Below are 26,474 nucleotides of genomic sequence, written 5' to 3'. Positions count from 1 at the left end.
TCTGAAACTCCAACCATGTACCCGCCTGACATTGTTGAAACCAGACTTGTCAAACACCGTGGCAAAGCACCAGCTATAGCAGAAGAAAGCTCATGACAGACACAAAGACAGTCAGAGAATTCAAAGAGGGAGAGAGGGTGATGGTACGTGACTTAAGGCACCCCAAGTGCCTGTGGAACTCAGGTGTGATCTTGCAACTCAGAGGACCCTTGACTTACCAAGTCCAAGTTGATCATCGCCATGTTAACGTTCATGTGGATCATCTGCTACGGTCCAACGCCCCAGCAGAGACATGCCAAGAGAACAAGAACAATAATGACCCCCCCCAGGTCTATTTTCCTGACTGTGGACATACAGGAGAGACAGAGCCTGACCTTCAACCCGAACCTGGCCCACCACCGGAAGCCCAGGAGGAGCGGAGATATCCTGTTCGACAGCGAAGGGCACCTCAAAAGCTTGACCTGTGAGTTGAGCTGTTTCAGGATGTAACCAACAGTAAAACAAACAGACACTTTTTATTTTTTTTATTTAACCTTCATTTAATAAAAGGAAAGAAAAAGGACATTACCTGGGCTAGTTATTAGTACAAATTCTATCTTCGGGCAGAATAATCCCCTGGATTTGTACTGGGCTCTGGAAAGTCTGCTTCAACCCAGTAGTTGAGAAATGCTTATGAATGCATTGTTCAGATATTGCATTTGTATTTCCCTAATGTATTTACCTTGTTCTCTGGGAGTTAAAAGCTATGGGGGAGGAGTGTAGTATTGGTTATCTATATCTGTCTATATTAGTTACTATGCTGTTACTAAGCAGTAATGCATTAAGGCAGTTATGTTACAACGCCTAATAGAAGTGCACATGCGCGCTATTGGCCCGGGAGCTGTAGGGCACGAAATGTTCTTACTAAACGACAATAAACGACTCCCGTCTCCCGGTAATTACTCGCGGTAATTTTCTCCACAACACAAATATTACACCCGCCATCCCAGGATCCTGAGCCTGTGTAGGGACCTGATTAAAACAGAAAAGCAGGCTGATTTAGATGAATTAACATTTCGTTACAGATAGTTTGTATGGACTTTTTTTTTATTTATTCGATATTTTTACCCCGCATTTTTCCCCTTTTTGGATCCTTATTATCCTGTAGGTAGCGGAATGAACATATAATTGTTGCAAACGCCATTAAGCAAAAGAAGAAGAAGCAGAGCGCAGAGCAGCAAGACCAGCAGCAGCTGAACCCACTACTGCCCCCAGCTGGAATAACAATCAAGGTACCGTCAGTGAGGTGGTGCATCATCCAAGGTCCAGTGAAGATACAGTACTTAAGTATTCAGTCCATAGTCAGACATATACACATTTTATTGGTTCAGCCCAAATAAATATTAGATTAACTAAAGCAATTGCATTTTTCTTGTCCTAAATATTATGATAGACAATTATAGAAGTTCAAGAAAAAACTAACGAATAATATGCTTAGTTAGGCTGCAGGATAATACAGCTAGCTAAATATCTACATTATTATCAATGTAGCTTACACTTTTGTTGTAAAAAGCCATTTATGGCTTGAAAACATCTGTCAAGAATGTCAAGGATGCTGCTCCAATAAGTGCACGTTGTTCTTGTAAACTAAGCTCGAGCGTGCGTGGCGGTTTGGGGAAAGGATGTATACAGAATTTGACTACACTTTGTCTGACACGATGAACTGGGTGGACCCTTCTTCAAATTCAGGCCACGGGGGGTTTAAAGTGGTAGCTAGCTAGCAAGATAGACAAGGGATACTTTTCGGCTAGTCATCAATTTCATGATCTCAAGTCAACCCACGGTGAGAACGTTTTTTACGACCACTTCTTCATTCACAATTGTAGTTGTCTTTGAGTGATTCAATGAGCCAGCTCGAGCTAACGTTATTAACTAGCTAACGTTACCTAGCTAGCCAAATGTGTGAATGCTGTTGTTGTGGCAAGCTAAGCAAACTACTGCTAAAATAACGTGATGCTTGCAAATTGACGTTAACAATATTAGCAGAGTTTCCAAACCTACTGTACTGTCTTTGATATTAACTAATTACTTGGTGTCAAGAGGGGAAATTATTAGCTAACTGACAAATGATGGCTAGCATCAGCATCTAGCTAGCTAGATAACGTTATCTAGCTAGTGTATGTGTCAATATATGTTAGCTATCTGACGTTAATTGTTTTGCAAGCGAATATGCTGTCAGATAGTTAGCTAATAAAGTGGTTGGTTATAGTTAATCATAATCTAGCTATCTGGCCAGACTACTTGTTAAAATGCTAGCTAGCTACACATGGGTTAACGTTACCAGTTAGAGTAACTGCTAACTAGCTTAGCTGACAGTTCATCAGTGAGAATTTGCATGTGTAAACAGCCTATGGACTGAGAAGGCAGATTGTCATCTAGCAAATGTTTAACAATAATTTCCTTACAGTAGTTGCCTAATGTGCCAACTGTACAACCTAGCTACTAGCTAACCTAACAACATTTTTCACAGGCCTAAGGATATCCTGCGGTTTTCCTTTTGTGTCTGCCCCCGGAAAAGCATTACTTTGGGGGTCTCTCCCAACTAAACCTCTACACTGAATTACACAGAACAAGCTCGTAGAGAACAACGACGCCTGGTGACGAATATTGAACATGACAGGTAAGCAATATCTGCAATTTACGCAATTTACCCAATAGCTTTAATACTGTAGTACACAAGAGGGTTATGCATCCTGAATGCAGTGGAGGTCATTTCTAAGCTGAACTGCTGCAGAGGCTGAAAAGTCCCTGAGCTGCTTAATCAAAGTCTTCAGTGAATCACTCAAGGAGGTGCCCCTGTCCCTCTTATGTGCTAGGTTGTGTGTGTATTAGTGTGTATGTATTTGTGTCTGTGTGTGTCCAAGTTCAGTGTATGCAAAGATCATTTTCCAGACGTTTCCCCAGCGTTGGTGTCTGCTGGCAAACCTATCGCCAAGTAGCTGAAAGGCTGCCTCTCTGATCAATCAATCAAATGTATTTATGAGGGGCGGCAGGTAGCCTAGTGGTTAGAGTGTTGGGCCAGTAACCAAAAGGTTGCTAGATCGAATCCCTGAGCTGACAAGGTAAAAATATGTTGTTCTGCCCCTGAACAAGGCAGTTAACCCACTGTTCCCCGAAAGCCGTCTTTGTAAATAAGAATTTGTTCTTAACTGACTTGCCTAGTTAAATGTAAAAAGGCCTTCATTTTTTTATCAGCAGATGTCACAGTGCTATACAGAAACCCATCTTAAAACCCCAAACAGCAAGCAATGCAGCTTGTTCTCTCTCCCTCCCTCTCTTTCTCACACAGAGAGACAGAGGGTGGATAGTGAAGCCCATTGTGTTAGTGAGATGTTTATTAATGAGAGAGGGATAGAGAGGGAGGCAGAGCAGCTATAGAAGGGGCTAATCGCTAATCTCATAGTGCACTGAAAGCCAAGGCACCCAGGCTGTTCTCTCAGTTAGCTCCTCCACTAGCTGAAGAAGAAACACAGGACAGAGACTCTGAGGGAGACACAAGTTGTCTTCGGCAGAGGCCATAAGGGCTGTGTGAGTGTGTTTCTGTGAAATTCTTCACATTGGTTGGAGCTGTATGGAGGGTGTGTGTGTGGTGTTTTGTTGCTGAGGTTTAAGCTGGTGCGTATGTGTGAAGGGCGTGTTGTTAGTGGTCAATCCATGTGTTAAGGATTTGACAAGGTGGGTTATGGATATGTGTGTTTCTGTGTTAAGAAATGAACAGTCTTTAGTTAGTGTTGTCAGTGTCACTACAGGCTTGTTTGAGGCTCTGAGCGGTTGTGTAGATTTACGACAGGACTGATTTGTATGCAAGACTAGTGAGTAATTATTTTGTCATGTCATTGGAACTTGATTTTATATAGCCTAGCCTATGTGTTTGAATGTGTTCCAGCGTATCAGTGTGTGTTTTTGTGCGAGAATTTGCTTCTGTGTGTGAGAGACTGGCTGTGTGCTTGAGTGTGTGTGAGCCGGTGTGTGTGTGTGTACCCACCATGCCCCTGCCTGTGCCCGAAGTCCCGGCCTCTCGGAGGCTGACACTGGACTGTCGTTTCCTCCTGGATCATCGCGTTGGCAGGGGTAAGAGGTCCCATCTCCACCTCGCTGTCTCTGTGTCTGTCTCTCTGTTTCTCTGTTCCTCTATTCTCTTCCCACTTCTCTCCTCCTACAACTGTCTTTTTGTTTCACTGTGGCTCAGCCTTTTTCCACACTCACTCTCTTCTTGTTTACTTGGGCAGTTAAAAAAAAATGTTGGTACAATATTAATATATCTCAAAATTACCCTTTTTGAATCTGTTAATTTTAAGACGTATTGTTTGGAACAGTAAACTCTACAAGTGCATCACATTTCCAGAGTGGGCTCTCTGCTAATTTTGAAGTTCTGATCCATTTTATGAGCACCGCCAACACAGTGAATGGTAAATGGATTCAAAGGGAACTCCCTGTGCTGGTGATTTGCTGAATGTGCAATCCTAAAGAGGGCTGTGATTGGTTTATAACCTATAATATACATTTCTATGTAAAAGAAAAATAGGTCATATCATTAAAAGAACCAGAGTGCCACTCTGGAAATGTTGTGTGTCTGAAGAGTATATTGTTTCAAACAATATAATGTAAAAAAAGAAGACAAAAAAGCTAAATCAAAAAGGGTTGTTTTGAGACATTCATACAAATGTATTTGAGAAATAGTATTTCAGAATCTAGACACTCCATATTTGAGAGCACACTATAAGGACTATGCTGTAGGTCTTCAAAGGCTTAAAATGGCCACTTTCATCATGATTTTGTAAAAAATGGTTTGTGATATAAATGTAAAAAGCATGTTAATCGGTTAACCGCCCAAAATACATTTGACTGGTCATGCTTATCGGTCTATTGGTTAATTGTCATAATTTAGTGGAATTAAATTGGCGAATGTGTATTTTCATTAGTCCTCATTAGTGATGCACCGATATGACATTTGACCGATATCCGATATTTTCCTTGCCATAAAAAAAACGATACCGATATTCACAATTTTAATGGCCTTTTAAGCATTCTAGTACAGTTAAATAGTTAACATACACACGGACGCAGCGGTCTAAGGCACTGCATCTCAATGCAAGAGGCGTCACTACAGTCCCTGGTTCGAATCCAGGCTGTATCACATCCGGCCGTGATTGGGAGTCCCATAGTGCGGCGCACAATTTTCCCAGCTTCGTCCGGGCCGTCATTGTAAATATGAATTTGTTCTTAACTGACTTGCCTAGTTAAATTAAGGTTACACCACACTGACCAAAAAGTTATTTTGTTGGCATTTACGTATGTCCCCATTACCAGTAAAGCATAATCAAAACCTATTTCTTTCACTTACTTGATGTGCTGTTTCGTTGTTCATTTGTTCAGTCGTTTCATTCTCAACCAAGATTTCTATGGAACGCTGTTTGGGTCTTTGCGTGTCAAAAAAGATAAAATAACACTAATTGACGTGTCAAATAACACATCTGTTTCAGTAGCTATAGTTAGCTAGCTAACTATATAGCTAGGTGTCATCAACTAAAATAACCCTAATTTATAAGACAGTTCTTATTTGACTAATGGTGGTCGGACCCATCTATGTGAAGCTAGCCACAATAAGGTTTAGCCACAATAGTGGACTTTGCGGTTAGCCTTCAAAATAAAAGTATAGCATAATTCTGCGATTTGTATTCATTTGCATTACTGTCAATGACATACTTTTATTTTGACGGCAAACCTCAAATTCCACTATTGTGCCTAATCCTTATTGTGGCTAGCTTCACAACACAACCCAGTGCGGTCGAGCCTTACTAGCCAGATGAAGCTAGCTGGCTGCTTATAATGTTAGCTTTGGGAAACAGGGTTAAGTTGCTGACTAGCTATTTATTTTCATGAATTGAAGTTCAATTTCAATAGGTGAACAACAAGTGGCAACCTAGCTAATACTTACAAGGATTCCTAAATCATTGCTAAGAATAATGAAAATGACTGAAGGTTCTACTGGTCATTGTTTTCAGGCTGGTTGTATTGGTGCTAGCTAGGTACCAAGCTAAAGCTAGCTACCCCAGAAGTTGCGGTCAAACAAATAATGCTTTATTACCAACGCGGTATTGTAAACACATCGTTCGTGGCCGGTGTTGCTTTTTTGCAGACTTTTTTTGTACAGCTTTGACAGTGCTACTGTATCTTTTTTGACATGCAAAGACCCAAACGGCGTTCCGTAGTATGTATGTCGTGAAGCTAATAGCAGTGACGCCATTACTGTGTAACTCCGGTAGGGCAACATCTGAAACAGCGCACTTGGTGGTGTGTACCGGTGCTCGACCAGTCGGCGAAAGCCAACATCACCCACGACAGAGAACGGTAGATTGTCAAGGGAAATTAATTCCATTATCTTGGCTTTAATCGATTTCACCTTTTGAGTTGGCTCGCTGAAATTTTGTTCCTCTTTCAAATGACTGCTCGACTTGTTAACTGCTCGATCCACACAGCAGACATTGTGGGCTAGGTTAGGAATGCTGTGTTGCACATATAGCGCAACATTTTATGTGGCGTCATTACCTCATGTACCTACGTTATATAGGTATGCACGTCAGCTTTGACATTGGTTTTGCACATTGGGGCATTAAACTAGACACCGGCCAATACCGATGTTGGCATTTTTAGCTAATATTGTCTGATTCCGATATGTTCACCGATATATCGTGCATCCCTAGTCTTCATGTGTCTTGGTAATTACACACACACAGCATGCAGAGCCTAGTTTGAGGAGCGGAATAACTTACCACATGTCAGACAGCGCGAGAGTAGCTCCTCAAAAAGCTGGTAATGGAGTGAAACGTGCTTTTATAAGCCTGGTCAATGCGCAACAAATAACAATTCTAAATGCAATCCCGTGTTTACTGTTTTGATGGCCACAATTTAAAAAGGGCTACTATTTTTATTTCTCTATCTGAACTCGTAATTAAAGAGCGCCATGGGTTATAGACAATGATAGGCAGGCAGTCAGTGCATCACCCACCACTACAATGTCAGCTTGAGGCAGTATAATTGTTTGAAACCTGAATGTTTTACTTTACTTCAAATGATGAGGCGTGTCTTACCTTGCTTCAAAGTAGTCTAGTCAAAATCCAACCATAGAAACGTGGAAGCAATTATTCTAAAAATACTTCCCCATGCCATTAACCAAGATTTCTCTCCTGTTCTATTGGTTTTCATATAAACTTTCTTACGTTGTCCAGAAGCCAAAGGCACAATCCTAGTCATATTAGCAACCCATCCTAGTTGTTGCTATGAGATCCCTAAGGGAGTTTCTAATGGAGATGTTTATCTCTATCCCAGAACCGCTCGCGTTAGGTGTTCTGTTTACAACTGTGTTTTCCTGAGAATTGCATTTTGGTAAATGTTTGAAAATGATGTTTTATTAGCGGCTTCATTACAGGAGTTGCATGTTCAATAATAGACTATCTGCGTTGCTTCTACATTTGCATTGCTTGCTCTTTGGGGTTTTAAGCTGGGTTTCTGTAAGTGAGGAAATGGAAAGACTGATGGTGGATGAGGGGGGGTGATGCGGGCGAAGAGAGGGAGCGAGGGAGCAGAAGAGTGAGTGGGTGGAGGGTTTCTTCCTCACAACCCCTGTAGGTGCAGAGCTGTTTCCCCCCCCCCTCTCTCTCTCTTTCCCTCTCTCGCTTTCTCTCTCTTGTGTGTGAATTGTGATTGGATGGGAGGTGTGTGTGCGTGTGTGTGAAATCAGCGTCATTCTCTTGAGACTGAGCGATTGGGAGCGCAAACGGGAAAATCCAAGGTCATCGCAACACGCTTCTCGCTGATTCTGTCTGTCAGCCTTCTCGTACATGCGTGCGTATGTGTGTGTGTGCATTTTTATTGCAGGGAGCAAGCTTGTGAGCCTACAAGACTGTGTTTGTATATGACCGTGCACATATGTATTAATCCCAGAGAACACTGTGTGTGTGTGTGTGTGTGTGTGTGTGTGTGTGTATTTTTCGGTGTCTTGTTTGAACAGCAGTGTGTCTGTGTGTGTGTGTGTGTGAATAACCGTGACCGCATCAGAGAGGCTGCAGGCAGATAGTGAAACGCGTCAGCGTCGTGATCGATGTATGGTAAGAATGCCAAGTATCCTTTTCTCTCTCTCTGTGTGTGTGTGCAACTGCGCAATGTCAATCATCCTCTGTTGAGCCAGTTTTCCTACATTCTCTAAATTCCATGGTTTCTTATCTTCCCAGTAATGGTCACTGCTCTGGACAGTCTGTAGGATATCTTATGTATGTAGACTAGTATGTGACTTGTATGCATATGGAACCGTATAAAATATAGTACTCTAATAGCGTTAACTGTAGTGTTGTGGTGGTACTGAAGAGGTGTCCAGCTGTGTCTGATCATGTACGTTCTAGGTGAACTATGTAAGTTGCTGCTTATCATCTTATACTGTCCCTGAAGTTGTATACGTCTGCTGGTCCTCTATAGTATATTGACATATTTGTGTGTAATACACACTCTTATTGCACTAGACTAATACATGTTTGTGTGTAATACACACTCTTATTGCACTAGACTAATACATGTTTGTGTGTAATACACACTCTTATTGCACTAGACTAATACATGTTTGTGTGTAATACACACTCTTATTGCACTAGACTAGTACATGTTTGTGTGTGTGTAATAGCCTAACACAGTCAACCCTGCTGAACGATCAGGGAAAAAATGCATAGTTATCTATCGCAATATTATTTTTGGACAGTATTATATTGGTACTTTGACTCCAAGTATTGATAAAAAACTAAATAATATATGTATATGAGCACTAGCTAGTCTAGTCTGCTGAACCTGAGCCAAAACTCTGGTATTATTCTCCATCTTCTTTTTAAATAGTTTGCACTTTTATGTATTTCCCTGACTGATGAATACAACTTGTTTTCTCATGCTCTCTTGTCCCTCTGCAACAGACATATGGTGAGCAATGTGTTTGGAACATCGAATCGCTATAAAATCGCAGTATCAAATTGCGATACATATAGAATCATGAGAATCACGATACATATCGTATCATGATAATATGGAATCTTTAGGTCCCTGGCAATTTCCATGCCCTACTAGCTGTACTGCTAATATGGCATTTTGCCTTTCAACCACACACACTGGCTATTGACGTGTGTGTGTGTGTGTGTGTGGAGGTTGTTATGTTCCAGGAGGCTGTTGTTTATTGAGCTAAATTACTGTATTGATGTTGGTCCATTAGCTAAATGAACGGCTATCCACTGTTAATTTAGCTAATACAGGATGTTTTTCATTCTTTCCAATAGTGCTTCAATATGTTGCCATTCATTTAGCTGTGGTATGAATGCCACATGCAGAGTCTTCTCTTTGCGCTCACATTCAGTTCAGTGCATTACTGTACACTATAGAGCTGTATGGATCATGTTCATGCAAGTCCGAAGGTACATAGTTTAACTGATAGGTATGATGAGTGACGTACATATAGCCTAATGATATTGTGTCGTGTTTAGCTGTGCTCAGAGTAGGGACTGTGCTCATCCAGCATGTTTTCTCTCACCCACACAGCATTTGACACGTTCAGTGAATTGGAGGTGTGCAGTATGTTCTGTGATCTTCTTTACGATCGGGGTGTGTGTGTTTGGCTGTGGAAATGTCTGCTAGTGATAGTATGTTGTATTGATTATGGATCCCCATTAGCTGCTACCAAAGCAGCAGCTACTCTTCCTGGGGTCCAGCACAATTAAGGCAGTTAAACAATTTTAAAAACATTACAATGCATTCACAGATTTCACAACACACTGTGTGCCCTCAGGCCCCTACTCCACCACTACCACATATCTACAGCACTAAATCCGTGTGTGTGTGTGTGCGCCAATGTTTGTGTTGCTTCACAGTCCCCGCTGTTCCATAAGGTGTTTTTTTTATTTTTATATCTAATTTTACTGCTTGCGTCAGTTACTTGATGTGGAATAGAGTTCCATGTAGTCCTGTGTGCCTCCCATAGTCTGTTCTGGACTTGGGGACTGTGAAGAGACCTCTTGTGGGGTATGCATGGGTGTCCGAGCTATGTGCCAGTAGTTTAGACAGACAGCTCGGCGCATTCAACATGTCAATACCTCTCATAAATAAAAGTAGTTATGAAGATTCTCTCCGCAACTTTCAGCCAGGAGAGATTGACATGCATATTATTAATATTAGCTCTCTGTGAACATCCAAGGACCAGCCGTGCTGCCCTGTTCTGAGCCAATTGCAATTTTGCTAAGTCCTTTTTTTGTGGCACCTGACCACACGACTGAACAGTAGGCAAGGTGCGACAACTAGGGCCTGTAGGACCTGCCTTGTTGATGGTGTTGTTAAGGCAGAGCATCGCTTTATTATAGACAGACTTCTCCCTATCTTAGCTACTACTGCATCAATATATTTTGACCATGACAGTTTACAATCTAGGGTTACTCCAAGCAGTTTAGTCATCTCAACTTGCTCAATTTAGACATTATTTATTACAATATTTAGTTTATGTTTAGTGAGTTTTGTTCCAAATACAATGCTTTTAGTTTAAGAAATATTTAGGGCTAACTTATTCCTTGCCACCCACTCTGAAACTAACTGCAGCTCTTTGAGTGTTGCAGTCATTTCAGTCACTGTAGTAGCTGACGTGTATAGTGTTGAGTCACCCGCATACATAGACACTCTGGCTTTACTCAGTCAGTGGCATGTCCTTAGTAGAAATTGAAAAAAGCAAGGGGCCTAAACAGCTGCCCTGGGGAATTCCTAATTCTAACTGGATGATATTTGAGAGACTTCCATTAAAGAACACCCTCTGTGTTCTGTTAGACAAGTAACTCTTTATCCACATTATAGCAGACGGTGTAAAGCCATAACACAAGTTTTTCCAGCAGCAGACTTTGATCGATTAATGTCAAAAGCCACACTGAAGTCTAAGTCAAACAGTGACGGAGGCTCTCGTGTTTCTGTGTCCGTCTGTGTGGCCTGAGTGGCACTCAATGGTACTCTGTCTCTATTTCCTATTAATGACTTTAACAGAGACTGGAGCTACAGACCATTATATTCTCTTCTACTTGGTCTGTGCCTGTGGGTGGGGCTGTAAATTTAGTGACGTTTGGTTGCTCTCTGTGCTGATAAAAATAGCAAGAAGTGGTATGTCTCTCTCTCTCTCTCTATCCCCCCCCCTCCCCCCTTATGTAATGGCCCTGAAGGCTCCCTGCTTTTAACCATCATGGTGAGCAGAGCACAGTGTGTGTATATGATTGCTGTGCATGTAGCATACAATAATGTGCTGGATTATCTTTGCAGTATGCACAGGTTACAGTGAAGCGTGCTGAGCACAGTAGGTAGGGAGTGTGTGATGACGTCATTTGGTCACGATACTTCTCAGGACATGGGCCTGCCACACACACACCAGACCATGTGAGCGGTTGGAAATCCTGCTCATTGCTCTGCTCTGGCGCTCAATGTCCTTTCCTACCGCTCTGCTAAAAAACGTTCCGTTCTCGCAAGAAAAAAAACTCCTGCTCCAAATTCGCTCCATTCATTAAAATCACAGTTTAACCAACACCCATTTATTTTTGTGACTACCTGGACCTACCAATTGATTTTTAATTATTGAAACCAAACCATGTGGATTTGAATTAAAAATATTTGAATAAACATGAAAAAGTGAATTTTTAAGAAGCGAATATCATTTCAAATTGGCTACATGTCATATTAAATGGCATATAAACACTCTAAATCGGTCAGGAGCCAGACAGGGAGCCTAAGGAGGAACAAAAATGAATTATTTGTCTTTTCTTTCAAGGCTATAGCCTGCAAAGAAATACATTGAAGCATTTGCGAGTGCGACACAATAGGCTGGTAGGGACCTAAAGCGCTCAGCATTTAAACAACATTTCGTTATTTTAAATAATTCTATAAATTGTGCTTATACTGTACTCTGTGACTTAGAATTAAATACAAGTTAAACAAAAAAATGACTTATTGCCTTTTTGAATTCATTTTTAGAAACACGAGTTTGGCCAGTCTGTGGCTTCATGCTCATATCCTCTCTACACTGGCAGAGCCACTGGGGATGCTAAACACCCTTTTGGACACTCTGGGCAGAGAAGGGGGGGGAATAATAATAATACATAGGCCTAAAGGTTTTTAGGCAAAATAACCTAATCAAAACGGAAAGCTCCTTGAACGTGGGAATAGGCCAGGCCTATTGGACCAAAATCTATTATGGCCTGTTATATAGATAATAGAAGGAAAATAAACTAAACGTTTCAGAGATCAAATTTTTTGTTTATAAATACTTTGCTACAATGACACACACTTAGTTATCTACCCACCTTGTTCCTTTCTTTTAGCATGTGCACGTAAGCGAACCATCATGCTTTCGGGATTGCGCGCTTCGAGGCAAGCAACACTGAAGCAAGTATGAGAGCACCAGCTGTTCCGGACAACTGTGTGATCACGCTCCCCGTAGCCGATGTGAGTAAACAGGTCAACATTCAGGGCCGGCTGGATTACCAGGACGTGTACTGTGAGCATACATACCGCCCCAACAGATCCACAGATGATGCAATCTTTATTGCACTCCACAACGCCCTTTCCCACCTGGAAAAAAGGAACACCTATGTGAGAATGCTATTAATTTACTACAGCTCAGCGTTCAACACCATAGTGCCCTCAATGCTCATCACTAAGCTAAGGGCCTGGGACTAAATACCTCCCATGCTGCCACGCTGATCCTCAACACGGGGGACCCTCAGGGGTGTGTGCTCAGTCCCTTCCCGTAGTCCCTGTTCACCCATGTCTGCATGGCCAAGCACGACTCCAACACCATTATTAAGTTTGCTGATGACACAAGTGGTAAGCCTGATCACCGACAACGATGAGACGGCCTTATACGGAGGAAGTCAGAGACCTGGCAGAGTGGTGCCAGGATAAAAACCTCTCCCTCAACGTGCTCAAGGCAAAGGAGATGATCCTGGACTACAGGAAAAGGAGGGTTGAGTCCGCCCCCATTTTTATCGCCGGGGCTGTAGTGGAGCAGGTTGAGTGTTTCAAGTTCCTTGGTGTCAACATCACCAACAAACTATCATGGTCCAAACTAGAGGTCGACCGATTAATCGGAATGGCCGATTTAATTAGGGCCGATTTTCAAGTTTTCATAACAATCGGTAATCGGTATTTTTGGGCACCGATTTATTATTTTTAATTTTTGGGGGGGACATTTTAATTTTTTTACACCTTTTATTTAACTAGGCAAGTCAGATTAAGAACACATTCTTATTTTCAATGACGGCCTAGGAACGGGGGTTAACTGCCTTGTTCAGGGGGGATTCGGGGATTTGTTTTTGCAACCTTCCGGTTACTAATCCAATCCAACGCACGAGTAGCCTGCATGGCAGGCTGACTACCTGTTACGCGAGGGCAGCAAGAAGCCAAGGTAAGTTGCTAGCTAGCATTAAACTTATCTTATAAAAAACTATCAATCTTAACATAATCACTAGTTAACTACACATGGTTGATGATATTACTAGTTTATCTAACGTGTCCTGCGTTGCATATAATCGATGCGGTGCCTGTTAATTTATCATTGAATCGTAGCCTATTTCGTTAAACGGGTGTTGATTTAACAAGCGCATTTGCGAAAAAAGCACTGTCGTTGCACCAATGTACCTAACCATAAACATCAATGCCTTTCTTTAAAATCAATAAACAAGTATATATTTTTAAACCTGCATATTTAGTTAATATTGCCTGCTAACATGAAATTGTGTCACATCTCTAGCGTTCATTGCACGCAGAGTCAGGGTATATGCAACAGTTTGGGCCGCCTGGCTCGTTGCGAACTAATTTGCCAGAATTTTACGTAATTATGACATAACATTGACATAACATAACTCGTAAGCATTCATTCAGACAGCACTTTCGTGCGTTTTGCCAGCAGCTCTTCGCTGTGTTTCAAGCTGTTTATGACTTCAAACCGGGTGGGTATAATTTGTGGAACGTTCCAACAGGAATCTATTCCAAAAACTTCGTAAATAACAAGGTTGCCAAAAAACAACGCATACGAAGTTGTATAGCGGCAGAATAAGATACCGGGTAGTGAGTGGTCTATTTCATTGCGTTTTTCACTCATCACGTTTATTCAGAAAAATGTCTGTCCTCACTCTGGTTGCCTATAGACAAACATTAAGAATAAGCTACGTGGTGAGTTGATGCCTATTTGGCAGCTAGTTAGCTAGGTTTGTATGCGTTGCTACTTTGTATGCGTTGTTGGTTGGCAACCTTTTACTTTACGTTTTTTGGAACAGATTCCTGTTGGAACGTTCCACAAATTATACCCACCCCTTCAAGCCTGTCAATTCCCAAGATTAGGCTGGTGTAACCAATGTGAAATGGCTAGCTAGTTAGCCGGGTGCACGCTAATAGTGTTTCAAACATCACTCACTCTGAGACTTGGAGTAGTTGTTTCCCCTCCTCTGCATGGGTAACGCTGCTTCGAGGGTGGCTGTTGTCGATGTGTTCCTGGTTCAAGCCCAGGTAGGAGCGAGGAGAGGGACGGAAGCTATACTGTTACACTGGCAATACTAAAGTGCCTATAAGAACATCCAATAGTCAAAGGTATATGAAATACAAATCATATAGAGAGAAATAGTCCTATAATTCCTATAATAACTACAACCTAAAACTTACCTGGGAATATTGAAGACTCATGTTAAAAGGAACCACCAGCTTTCATATGTTCCCATGTTCTGAGCAAGGAACTTAAACCTTAGCTTTTTTACATGGCACATATTCACTTTTACTTTCTTCTCCAACACTTTTCTTTTAGCATTATTTAAACCAAATTGAACATGTTTCATTATTTATTTGAGGCTAAATTGATTTTATTGATGTAATATATTAAGTTAAAATAAGTGTTCATTCAATATTGTTGTAATTATCATTATTATAAACAAATAAACACGTCTGATTAATCGGTATCGGCTTTTTTGGCCCTCCAATAATCGGCACCGGCATCGGCATTGAAAAATCATAATCGGTCGACCACTAGTCCAAACACACCAAGACAGTCGTGAAAAGGGCACGACAATGCCTATTTCCCCCTCAGGAGACTGAAAAGATTTGGCATGTGTCATCAGATCCTCAAGGGGTTCTACAGCTGCACCATCGAGAACATCTTGACTGGTTGCATCACTGCCTGGTATGGCAATTGCTCGGCTTCCGACCGCAAGGCACTACAGAAGGTAGTGTGTACGGCCCAGTATGTCACTCGGGCCAAGCTTCCTGTCATCCAGGACCTCTACACCAGGCGGTGGCAGTCTAGGTGTTTTGTTTTTTGTTTTTTTTCCCCCCAAGCCTTAAGATTCCTGAACAGCTAATTAAATGGCTGTTAATTTACTCTGTTAATTGTCTATGCATAGTCACTTTACCTACATGTACATATTACTGCACATTGACTCTAACGGTACCCCCTGTATCTAGCCTCGTTACTGTTATTTTATTGTTAATTATAGATTTTTTTTAACTTCAGTTTATTTAGTAAATACTTAACCAACAATGCAGTTAACACTTATTTTTCTTAAGGGCTTGTAAGTAAGCATTTTACTGAGGTCTACACCTATTGCATTCGGCGCTTGTGACAAATAACATTTGATTTGATAAGTGTCTTCAGATTCCATAATGATTCTTTAATTGTGGACACTACATCACTGCACTCCCTCTCTTGCTCTTGGTCCTCATCTTTGTAAGTCACCTTGATTTAGCACCTGTGTGTTTTATCAGTTTCTTTATGAAAATATTTAGCAAACTCCATGACAGTAGCTATAGCAGCACACAAGTAGACTACAAATGCGTGCTGGGGTGGGCATGCCTGAGCTCGTGAAGTGAGCGCTACTGGCGTGAAATTGGAGCGGGCGAGAAGGCCGAGGCTCCGTCCTTTGGGAATCTCGCTCCACGCTCCAGTCAAATTGGGCACGCTCCGCTCCAGCTCAGCGCCAGTTCACATGGTCGACTTCAGACACACACACACACACACACACACACACACACACACACACACACACACACACACACACACACACACACATTTAAAGACGTACACATAGCAGAGTGCAATCAATCTCACGCAGGGGAGTGAGTTCTGTTGAAGTAGCAGATGGATAAGGCTTTGGAGACCATGTACACGCACACGCACAGCCACGGAAAGATTTAGAAGCTCTCTATTTCCTGATATTGATAGCAGGATAAAGTGCTGATGGGCACTAGGGTATACTTGCTCGCATTTGCAGGCCACGTGTCTTTGGAAAATCACAGAGCAGCTTTGTGACAGCAGGTGCAGATAAGACAACGAGAAGAGCTGTTGATGACATTCCCTCCCTGTCTGTCTGTACTAAGTCCATGTATTTCTCTTCAGGTTAGGTATCTGTCTCTCTCTTTCTCTTCTTCCATTTGTCTATTTTTGTCTCCCTCATTCCTGCTCTCTATCCTTCTTTCAACCCCTCTCCAGCTCTCTCTATCCCCCTCTTCCTCTCTACCTCCCCCCAATCTCTCTCTTTCTCACACGAATGACAAAAGTATGAGGAGTATCAGAATTAGAGGTTGACCGATTATGATTTTTCAACGCCGATACCGATTATTAGAGGACCAAAAAAGCCGATACCGATTAATCGGCCGATTTGTTCTTTTTTTAAATATTTTTTATTTTATTTGTAATAATGACAATTACAACAATACTGAATGAACACTTATTTTAACTTAATATAATACATCAATAAAATCAATTTAGCCTCAAATAAATAATGAGACATGTTCAATTTGGTTTAAATAATGCAAAAACAAAGTATTGGAGAAGAAAATAAAAGTGCAATATGTGCCATGTAAGAAAGTTAACATTTAAATTCCTTGCTCAGAACATGGGAACATATGAAAGCTGGTGGTTCCTTTTAACATGAGTCTTCAATATTCCCAGGTAAGAAGTTTTAGGTTGTAGTTATTTTAGGAATTATTGGACTATTTTTCTCTATACGATTTGTATTTCATATACCTTTGACTATTGGATGTCCTTATAGGCACTTTAGTATTGCCAGTGTAACAGTATAGCTTCCGTCCCTCTCCTCGCTCCTACCTGGGCTTGAACCAGGAACACATCGACAACAGCCACCCTCGAAGCAGCGTTACCCATGCAGATCAAGGGAAACAACTACTCCAAGTCTCAGAGCGAGTGACGTTTGAAACGCTATTAGCGCGCACCTGCTAACTAGCTAGCCATTTCACATGGGTTACACCTGCCTAATCTTGGGAGTTGATAGGCTTGAAGTCATAAACAGCGCAATGCTTGAAGCACAGCGAAGAGCTGCTGGCAAAACGAAAGTGCTGTTTTGAATGAATGCTTACGAGCCTGCTGGTGCCTACCATCGCTCAGTCAGACTGCTCTATCAAATCATAGACTTAATTATAACATAATAACACACAGAAATACGAGCCTTAGGTCATTAATATGGTCGAATCCGGAAACTATCACGTTTATTCTTTCAATGAAATATGGAACCGTTCCGTATTTTATCTAACGGGTGGCATCCATAAGTCTAAATATTCCTGTTACATTGCACAACCTTCAATGTTATGTCATAATTACGTAAAATTCTCGCAAATTAGTTCGCAACGAGCCAGGCGGCCCAAACTGTTGCATATGCCCTGACTCTGCGTGCAATGAACGGAAGAGAAGTGACACAATTTCACCTGGTTAATATTGCCTGCTAATCTGGATATCTTTTAGCTAAATATGCAGGTTTAAAAATATATACTTCTGTGTATTGATTTTAAGAAAGGCATTGATGTTTATGGTTAGGTACAGTCGTGCAACGATTGTGCTTTTTTTCGCAAATGCGTTTTTGTTAAATCATCCCCCGTTTGGCGAAGTTGGCTGTCTTTGTTAGGAAGAAATAGTCTTCACAGTTCGCAACGAGCCAGGCGGCCCAAACTGCTGCATATAGCCTGACTCTGTTGCAGAGGTGACACATTTTCCCTAGTTAAAATAAATTCATGTTAGCAGGCAATATTAACTAAATATGCAGTTTTAAAAATATATACTTGTGTATTGATTTTAAGAAAGACATTGATGTTTATGGTTAGGTACACGTTGGAGCAAAGAGAGTCCTTTTTCGCAAATGCGCACCGCATCAATTATATGCAACGCAGGACAGGCTAGATAAACTAGTAATATCATCAACCATGTGTAGTTAACTAGTGATTATGGTTGATTGTTTGTTTTTTATTAGATAAGTTTAATGCTAGCTAGCAACTTACCTTGACTTCTTACTGCATTCGTGTAACAGGCAGGCTCCTCGTGGAGTGCAATGTAAAGCAGGTGGTTAGAGCGTTGGACTAGTTAACCGTAAAGTTGCAAGATTGAATCCCCAAGCTGAACAAGGCAGTTAACCCACCGTTCCTAGGCCGTCATTGAAAATAAGAATGTGTTCTTAACTCACTTGCCTGGTTAAAAAATATTTATAAAAAAAAATGTACAAAATAATTGTCAAATCGGTGGCCAAAAATACCATTACTGATTATGAAAACTTGAAATCGGCCCTAATTAATCGGCCATTCCGATTAATAGGTCGACCTCTAATCAGAATGCACTGATACATACATACATACATACATACATACATACATACAGTTGACGTCGGAAGTTTATGTACACCATAGCCAAATACATTTAAACTACGTTTTTCACAATTCCTGACATTTACTCCTAGTAAAGATTCCCTGTCTTCGGTCAGTTAGGATCACCACTTTATTTAAAAAAAGTAAAATGTCAGAATAATAGTAGAGAGAATGATTTATTTCAACTTTTATTTATTTCATCACATTCCCAGTGGGTCAGAAGTTTACATAAACTCAATTAGTATTTCGTAGTATTGCCTTTAAATTGTTTATCTTGGGTCAAATGTTTTGGGTAGCCTTTCACAAGCTTCCCACAATAAGTTGGGTGAGTTTTGGCCCATTCCTCCTGACCGAGCTGGTGTAACTGAGTCAGGTTTGTAGGCCTCCTTGCTCGCACAAGCTTTTTCAGTTCTGCCCACAAGGCTTTGTGATGGCCACTCCAATACCTTGACTTTGTTGTCCTTAAGCCATTTTTCCACAACTTTGGAATTATGCTTGGGGTCATTGTCCGTTTGGAAGACCCATTTGCGACCAAGCTTTAACTTCCTGACTGATGTCTTGAGATGTTGCTTCAATATATCCACCTAATTTTCCCACCTCATGATGCCATCTATTTTGTGAAGCGCATCAGTCCCTCCTGCGGCAAACCACCCCCACATCATGATGCTGCCACCCCCGTGCTTCACGGTTGGGATGGTGTTCTTTGGCTTGCAAGCTTCCCCCTTTTTCCTCCAAACATAACGATGGTCATTATGGCTAAACAGTTCTATTTTTGTTTCGTCAGACCAGAGGACATTTCTCCAAAAAGTACAATCTTTGTCCCCATGTGCAGTTGCAAACCTTTCTCGGGCTTTTTGATGTCGGTTTTGGAGCAGTGGCTTCTTCCTTGCTGAGTGGCCTTTCAGGTTATGTCGATATAGGACTCATTTTACTGTGGATATAGATACTTTTGTACCTGTTTCCTCCAGCATCTTCACAAGGTCCTTTACTGTTGTTCTGGGATTGATTTGCACTTTTCGCACCAAAGTACGTTCATCTCTAGGAGACAGAACGCGTCTCCTTCCTGAGCGGTATGACGGCTGCGTTGTCCCATGGTGTTTATACTTGTGTACTGTTGTTTGTACAGATGAACGTGGTACCTTCAGGCGTTTGGAAATTGCTCCCAAGGATGAACCAGACTTGTGGAGGTCTACAATTATTTTTCTGAGGTCTTGGCAGATTTCTTTTGATTTTTCCCATGATGTCAAGCAAAGAGGCACTGAGTTTTAAGGTAAGCCTTGAAATACATCCACAGGTAAACCTCCAATTGACTCAAATGATGTAAATTAGCCTATCAGAAGCTTCTAAAACCATGACATCATTTTCTGGAATTTTCCAAGCTGTATAAAGGCACAGTCAACTTCGTGTATGTAAACTTCTGACCAACTGGAATTGTGATACAGTGAATTATAAGTGAAATAATCTGTCTGTAAACAATTGTTGAAAAATTACTTGTGTCATGCACAAAGTAGATGTCCTAACCGATTTGCCAAAACTATAGTTTGTAAACAAGAAATTTGTGGAGTGGTTGAAAAGAGTTTTAATTACTCTAACCTAAATGTATGTAAACTTCTGACTTCAACTGTATGTATGTGTATATATATATATACATACATACATACATACATACATACATACATACATACATACATATATATCACCCAGATCTGTATCTCCGTCTGCTGTGGGTAAGAACTGATATATCATAGCTGCTACCAAAGAGTTCAAAGATCACAGCCTCTGTCCTGTGTAGCAATGGGCTTTTCCTGGTTAAATAAAATGTAAAAAATTGCCCTCTCCCAGCAGTGTGTGCAGGAATATAAGGTCAGGGTATCGCATGTCAGGTTAGACTTTGAGGCAGAGCACACTAGTGCTCCCAGTGGGCTGCATCTCAATAGTCTACAGTCTCATCTCCTCTTCTTTGTCTCATTTCCTTCTGCACTGATTTCAAACCGGCAACCTTTTCTGATTCTAGATTACTTTCTGAGTCAAAATGCAAGCCGAGATCTACCGCTCAGATGAAAAAAAACATGTCTTCAAAAACATTAAGACTATGCAACATTAACCAATTAAAAAAAGTTTTGTAGCAATGACGTTTGTGCAGTAGGCTATAGGCCCAATACATTATCACTGCATATTGGCTCTGCTTGAATTGCCCTTCCAATGTTGTTCTTCTCAGACCATTTTGAAATTATATAAAACAAAGGTAACACTGGTAATAGATAATGTGTTGTATTACTTGAGGCACAGCTAAGTGAGCATAATAATTGGCTTTTTTTTACTGGACTGATGGTATGCGTCTGGGGGGGTTAACATATGGAATTGTTTTAAGATGGTCATACCAAGTATCATAAGCTATTTGATGTAGAATTTTTAAGACCCTTTAAGGTATTAAAAAATAATAAATATTTTTATTTATGAAACATTTAATGCTATTTGCCCATAGAAATGTTCTTGAATAACAGATTCACGACATGGAACAACAGATAGTCCCCCAAAAATCTGAAGGACGTTTGTTCTGAAGTGTGTGTCCTATATCTGCGAGATATACACGGACGATCAGGAAACTATTTGTGTTCTTTTTTGTTTCATGTACAGCTCATTCAGAAAGTATTAACACGCCTTTTTTCCAAATTTTGTTACGTTACAGCCTTATTCTAAAATGTATTAAATCATTGTATCCCCTCAGCAATATACAATACCCCATAATAACAAAGCAAAAACAAGTTTTTAGACATTTTTGCAAATTTATAAAAACATTTAAATATATCACATTTTAAATAAGTATTCACACCCTTTTACTGAGTACTTTTGTTGAAGCACCTTTGGCAGTGACTACATCCTCGGGTCTTCTGGGGTTTGAAGCTATAAGCTTGACATGTGTATTTGAGGACTTTCTCCTATTCTTCTAGAGCTCCGACGTTCTGACCTGAAGATCACTGACATCATGGTTTGACCTTTTATATTTTTCAGAGTTCCCAGTTGTCTTGAAAGCACCATCGGTGCTTTCGTCTGCGTTAAAACTAAATATTGATCCAGGTTGGATGTGACCGCAGGGATGACGTGTGACCTCGCCCCCTGACTTTGAAAAGCACCACGCGACATGCATCAAGCACACCCAACTCATTAGTGGTGGTGAGATATATTAAGTCAGACTAATTTGCAATTGACTGTCATAGCCCCACATTAAAAGTATGTGATGGTGAGATGAGAAGACAATCAGAAAGACTTCCATAGCCTCAAATAAAAAAGTAAACATTGGCTGTTAATTACCAAATAACATTCACATGGTTGGGGTCACGAGAATTGTCAGATATCAAACTGGGGTCGCGGGCCTAGACTGACTGACTGCTGTACGGTTGTGGAGTTTGCTGTGCATTTTTCCCCCTTTCTTGCTTTCTCTTTTGTCTCACTCTCACTGTGTGTGTGTGTGTGTGTGTTATTGTGAGTGTTGGAGAGCAGAGGAACATGACGTACGCAGAGCTGTAATAAAGCTGTTTACTGTGAGGGTGAATGGACAGCCAGAGACCCCTCGCTATGCTGCAATGTCACAACTACCATCTAGCATCCACCCCCTGTACTCTCCTGACGATTCTACCATTCCTAGTTCCCTCTTCCGTACTGCCTCCAACCAGCCCACACCCTATAGGCTAGGCTAGTTCAGTACAGCACCCACCAATATGCTGCACTGTGCTGTCAAGAGAACTGTTATTCACCACATTTTTATTCACCCCCCTCAACAACATAACAGAAGTCCCAAAAGTCCATCCCTTTCCCAATATGCAACCCTTTTCCCCCAACCAAACTATGCATCTCCACACACACACACCCTACACACAGCTAGGGCTGGGCGGTATACCGTATTTTCCTATATACCAGTATTGATGTACGGACTTGTTGGGGTTTTTACTTTATCTTCTGTAACGGTGTTTGGTTTGTTAAATGTGATACAAAGTGTGTAATGTCCATTTTTGTAGTATACTCTGCTACTTGAATCCTCTCTCTCTGCTCTCTGCTCTCTCTCTGCTCTCTCTCTCTCTGCTCTCTCTCTCTCTGCTCTCTCTCTCTCTGCTCTCTCTCTCCAAGCCACTTTCCACACAGACCTAGCCCCGCCCCCTGTCACTCAAGGAGTGCACTTGTTGTTCCTCGATCACGAGACACTTGTGTTCAGTCTGCATGGTCAATGCAGCTACAATCTAGGCCTTATTGTTTACCAAATGTTGCAATTGTGATTTGTCTTGCGATTTAGAGCAAAACATCTGGGTAAACTGTTGGAATCATGGAAATAGAATGATTATTCTAATTCTATAGAATAGTGGGCAATTTGAATACAGTTGTTTGGCATGACAACGAATTAAAATGCCAGGGAGGAGTTATTGTGACAGGGTAGGAAAAAAAGTGTAACTAGCGATTAGCATTAGCGGCTAACACAAATTAGGTCCAACTTGCTAAGAAAAGACAAACTAACCATTTTCAGATATAGAAAAACACAAACTAATAGTGTAATTATAGAGCACTAGTGGATTTATATTAAGAAGCAAATTGAAAAAAGCATTGTTGTCATCAACATTGTTGCTTGCCCATATCGTGCAGCCCTACATGGCAGTGTGGAAATTCTCAAATAAGTGCAGGAAATGCAGAAAGTGATGAAAACGCAGAAATGTACTTTTGGTTAAAGTTGAATTGAAGAGTATAAAACAATCAGAATGGAGAAAGACTCATTGAAATCACTTAGAATGTGTGTGTTGCCACCCTAGGATCACTCACTGCTCATAAAGCACTAGGGTCACTCACTACTCATAAAGCACTAGGGTCACTCACTACTCATAAAGCAAATGTACAACTTTTATTATTCCAAAAAAATTATTTACGTTATGACGGTATTACATTTTTTTAAATACCGTGATATTATATTTTGGTAATGTGTGTGTGTGTGTGTGTTCCACACAAAGTTTGTTCCTCGGGACAGACTTGCAGTATGTACAGTAGCACTTCTCAGTGACTCATTCACAGGACCCACCTCCACCCATCCCTCAATTCTCCCCACTTTCTTCACCGGGGACCCTGATGCAGTCATTAATTCAGTGGTGACTCCTACTCCAGGGCCCCCAGCCAAGATGGGCGAGGAAGGGATGGAGGGTGTAAAGGAGAGGAGAACAGTCATTTAGAGTTGGAAGTGATGGAGGAAAGCTAAGAATAGCAGCAGGGAGGGCAGATAGAGAGCTGGAGATAGCGGCTGCTTGCAGCTAGCAGAGCCCTATGGGGGCGTTTAACACCACGATGACAGAAACTTTACTGACAGACGCATAGACAGAGGCCCTAAGCCTAAATCTTATCTGAACTCCCAAGGTAAGGATGACTGAGGATACCACCTCAGAGATGTGACAGAGGGACAGACAGATGCAGAACAGTTGCCTAGTGAGAGTCATTTTGAAATGCATCCTTCCTTCCTTTCTACTATGAGGTGATTGATGATGATTGACAACCATTAATTGATAATGATTGGGTAGCCTAGGTGAAAGCAATATGGTGGAAAGATCAAAAGATTTCATGAAAGGAAGAGAATAAACTAGGAAGGATAGAATGAGGGAAGGGAAGAAAGGATCTGTATACAGCCTGACTGTCTTCAAACTGTTGGGAGCTATCTTTTTCTCATTCAGTTAGGCAAGCCTATTTGAAATTGTTAAAAGCTTATTTCAAGGTTGTCTATTGCTTCCCCGGAAGTCTTCCTATGTAGAGTGCACTGCAGATTCTCCAAAAAATGAATAAGAAAGGTTATTTATTTGACAGTGTATATATTAACCAGTGGTAATGCTTTTAATGAATTCCAGTGGATTGTCAGCCAGCTGTGTTTATCCAGGTGGACTGGAATGTTCCTTCCTGTAGTTTTGTTTTGGGGGGGGGGGCACACTCACTAGGAATTGGTTAAATTTAGGAAATCTGTGCACAAGTATTCCCACAAATAAAAAATGAGATCTTGTCTCAATGTAATCAACATTTTCAGACAAGATGGAACAGCCAAAGGGGGTGGTGTTGCAATCTACTGCAGAGAGAGCCTGCAGAGTTCTGTCCTACTATCCAGGTCTGTACCCAAACAATTTGAACTTCTACTTTCAAAAATCCACCTCTCTAAAAACAAGTCTCTCACCATTGCCGCCTGCTATAGACCACCCTCTGCCCCAGCTGTGCTCTGGAGACCATATGTGAACTGATTGCCCCCCATCTATCTTCAGAGCTCGTGCTGCTAGGTGACCTAAACTGGGACATGCTTATCACCCCATCCTACAATCTAAGCTTGATGCCCTCAATCTCACACAAATTATCAATGAACCTACCAGGTACAACCCCAAAGCCGTAAACACGGGTACCCTCATAGATGTCATCCTAACCAACTTGCCCTCTAAATACACCTCTGCTGTTTTCAACCAAGATCTCAGCGATCACTGCCTCATTGCCTGCATCCGTAATGGGTCAGCGGTCAAACGACCTCCACTCATTACTGTCAAACGCTCCCTTGGTTCTCTCCAGACCTGACTGCCCTTAACCAACACAAAAACATCCTGTGGCGTTCTCCATTAGCATCGAACAGCCCCCGTGATATGCAACTTTTCAGGGAAGTTAGGAACCAACCAACAGGCAGTTAGAAAAGCCAAGGCTAGCTTTTTCAAAGCAGAAATTTGCTTCCTGCAACACAAACTCAAAAAAGTTCTGGGACACTGTAAAGTCCATGGAGAATAAGAGCACCTCCTCCCAGCTCCTCTCTGCACTGAGGATAGGAAACTCTGTCACCACCGATAAATCCACTATAATTGAGAATTTCAATAAGCATTTTTCTACGGCTGGCCATGCTTTCCACCTGGCTACCCCTACCCCGGTCAACAGCACTGCACCCCCCACAGCAACTCGCCCAAGCCTTCCCCATTTCTCTTTCTCCCAAATCCAGTCAGCTGATGTTCTTAAAGAGCTGCAGTAGTTGCTGGTGAGTCTCTGATCCACCTCTACGCAGACGACACCATTCTGTATACTTCTGGCCCTTCTTTGGACACTGTGTTAACAACCCTCCAGACAAGCTTCAATGCTATACAACTCTCCTTCCGTGGCCTCCAACTGCTCTTAAATACAAGTAAAACTAAATGCATGCTCTTCAACCGATCGCTGCCTGCACCTGCCCGTGCGTCCAGCATCACTACTCTGGACGGTTCTGACTTAGAATACGTGGACAACTACAAACACCTAGGTGTGTGGTTAGACTGTAAACTCTCCTTCCAGACTCACATTAAGCATCTCCAATCCAAAATTAAATCTAGAATCGGCTTCCTATTTCGCAACAAAGCTTCCTTCACTCATGCTGCCAAACATACCCTCGTAAAACTGACCATCCTACCGATCCTCGACTTCGGCGATGTCATTTACAAAATAGCCTCCAATACCCTACTCAATAAATTGGATGCAGTCTATCACAGTGCCATCTGTTTTGTCACCAAAGCCCCATATACTACCCACCACTGTGACCTGTATGCTCTCGTTGGCTGGCCCTCGCTTCATACTCGTCACCAAACCCACTGGCTCCAGGTCATCTACAAGACCCTGCTAGGTAAAGTCCCCCCTTATCTCAGCTCACTGGTCACCATAGCAGCACCCACCTGTAGCACGCGCTCCAGCAGGTATATCTCTCTGGTCACCCCCAAAGCCAATTCCTACTTCGGCCGCCT

General features: G+C 41.6%; 1 protein-coding gene across 4 annotated transcripts in view; it reads left to right on the top strand.

Annotated features, from left to right (window-relative positions):
* The first annotated feature begins 1,544 nt into the window (after window positions 1-1,544).
* LOC106608035 (protein EFR3 homolog B) overlaps window positions 1,545-26,474 on the top strand; it is a 74,298-nt gene continuing 49,368 nt past the window's right edge. Inside the window, exons 1-2 of one of the 4 annotated variants that reach the window (XM_014205695.2) lie at window positions 1,545-1,822; window positions 2,510-2,659. In XM_014205695.2, coding sequence (XP_014061170.1) covers window positions 2,653-2,659 — 7 coding nt within the window. In that variant the 5' untranslated portion in view covers window positions 1,545-1,822; window positions 2,510-2,652. Of the gene's footprint in view, window positions 1,823-2,509; window positions 2,660-3,425; window positions 4,111-7,763; window positions 8,148-26,474 lie in introns of those variants that run through there. The other 3 variants (XM_045720933.1, XM_014205693.2, XM_014205696.2) reach the window with 3 other exon arrangements.

Source organism: Salmo salar, chromosome ssa06 (assembly GCF_905237065.1).
Source record: "Salmo salar chromosome ssa06, Ssal_v3.1, whole genome shotgun sequence".
NCBI lineage: Eukaryota > Metazoa > Chordata > Actinopteri > Salmoniformes > Salmonidae > Salmo > Salmo salar.
The sequence above is the reverse complement of the archived record's forward strand: the minus strand, read 5'-3'. Positions and strand labels throughout refer to the sequence as shown.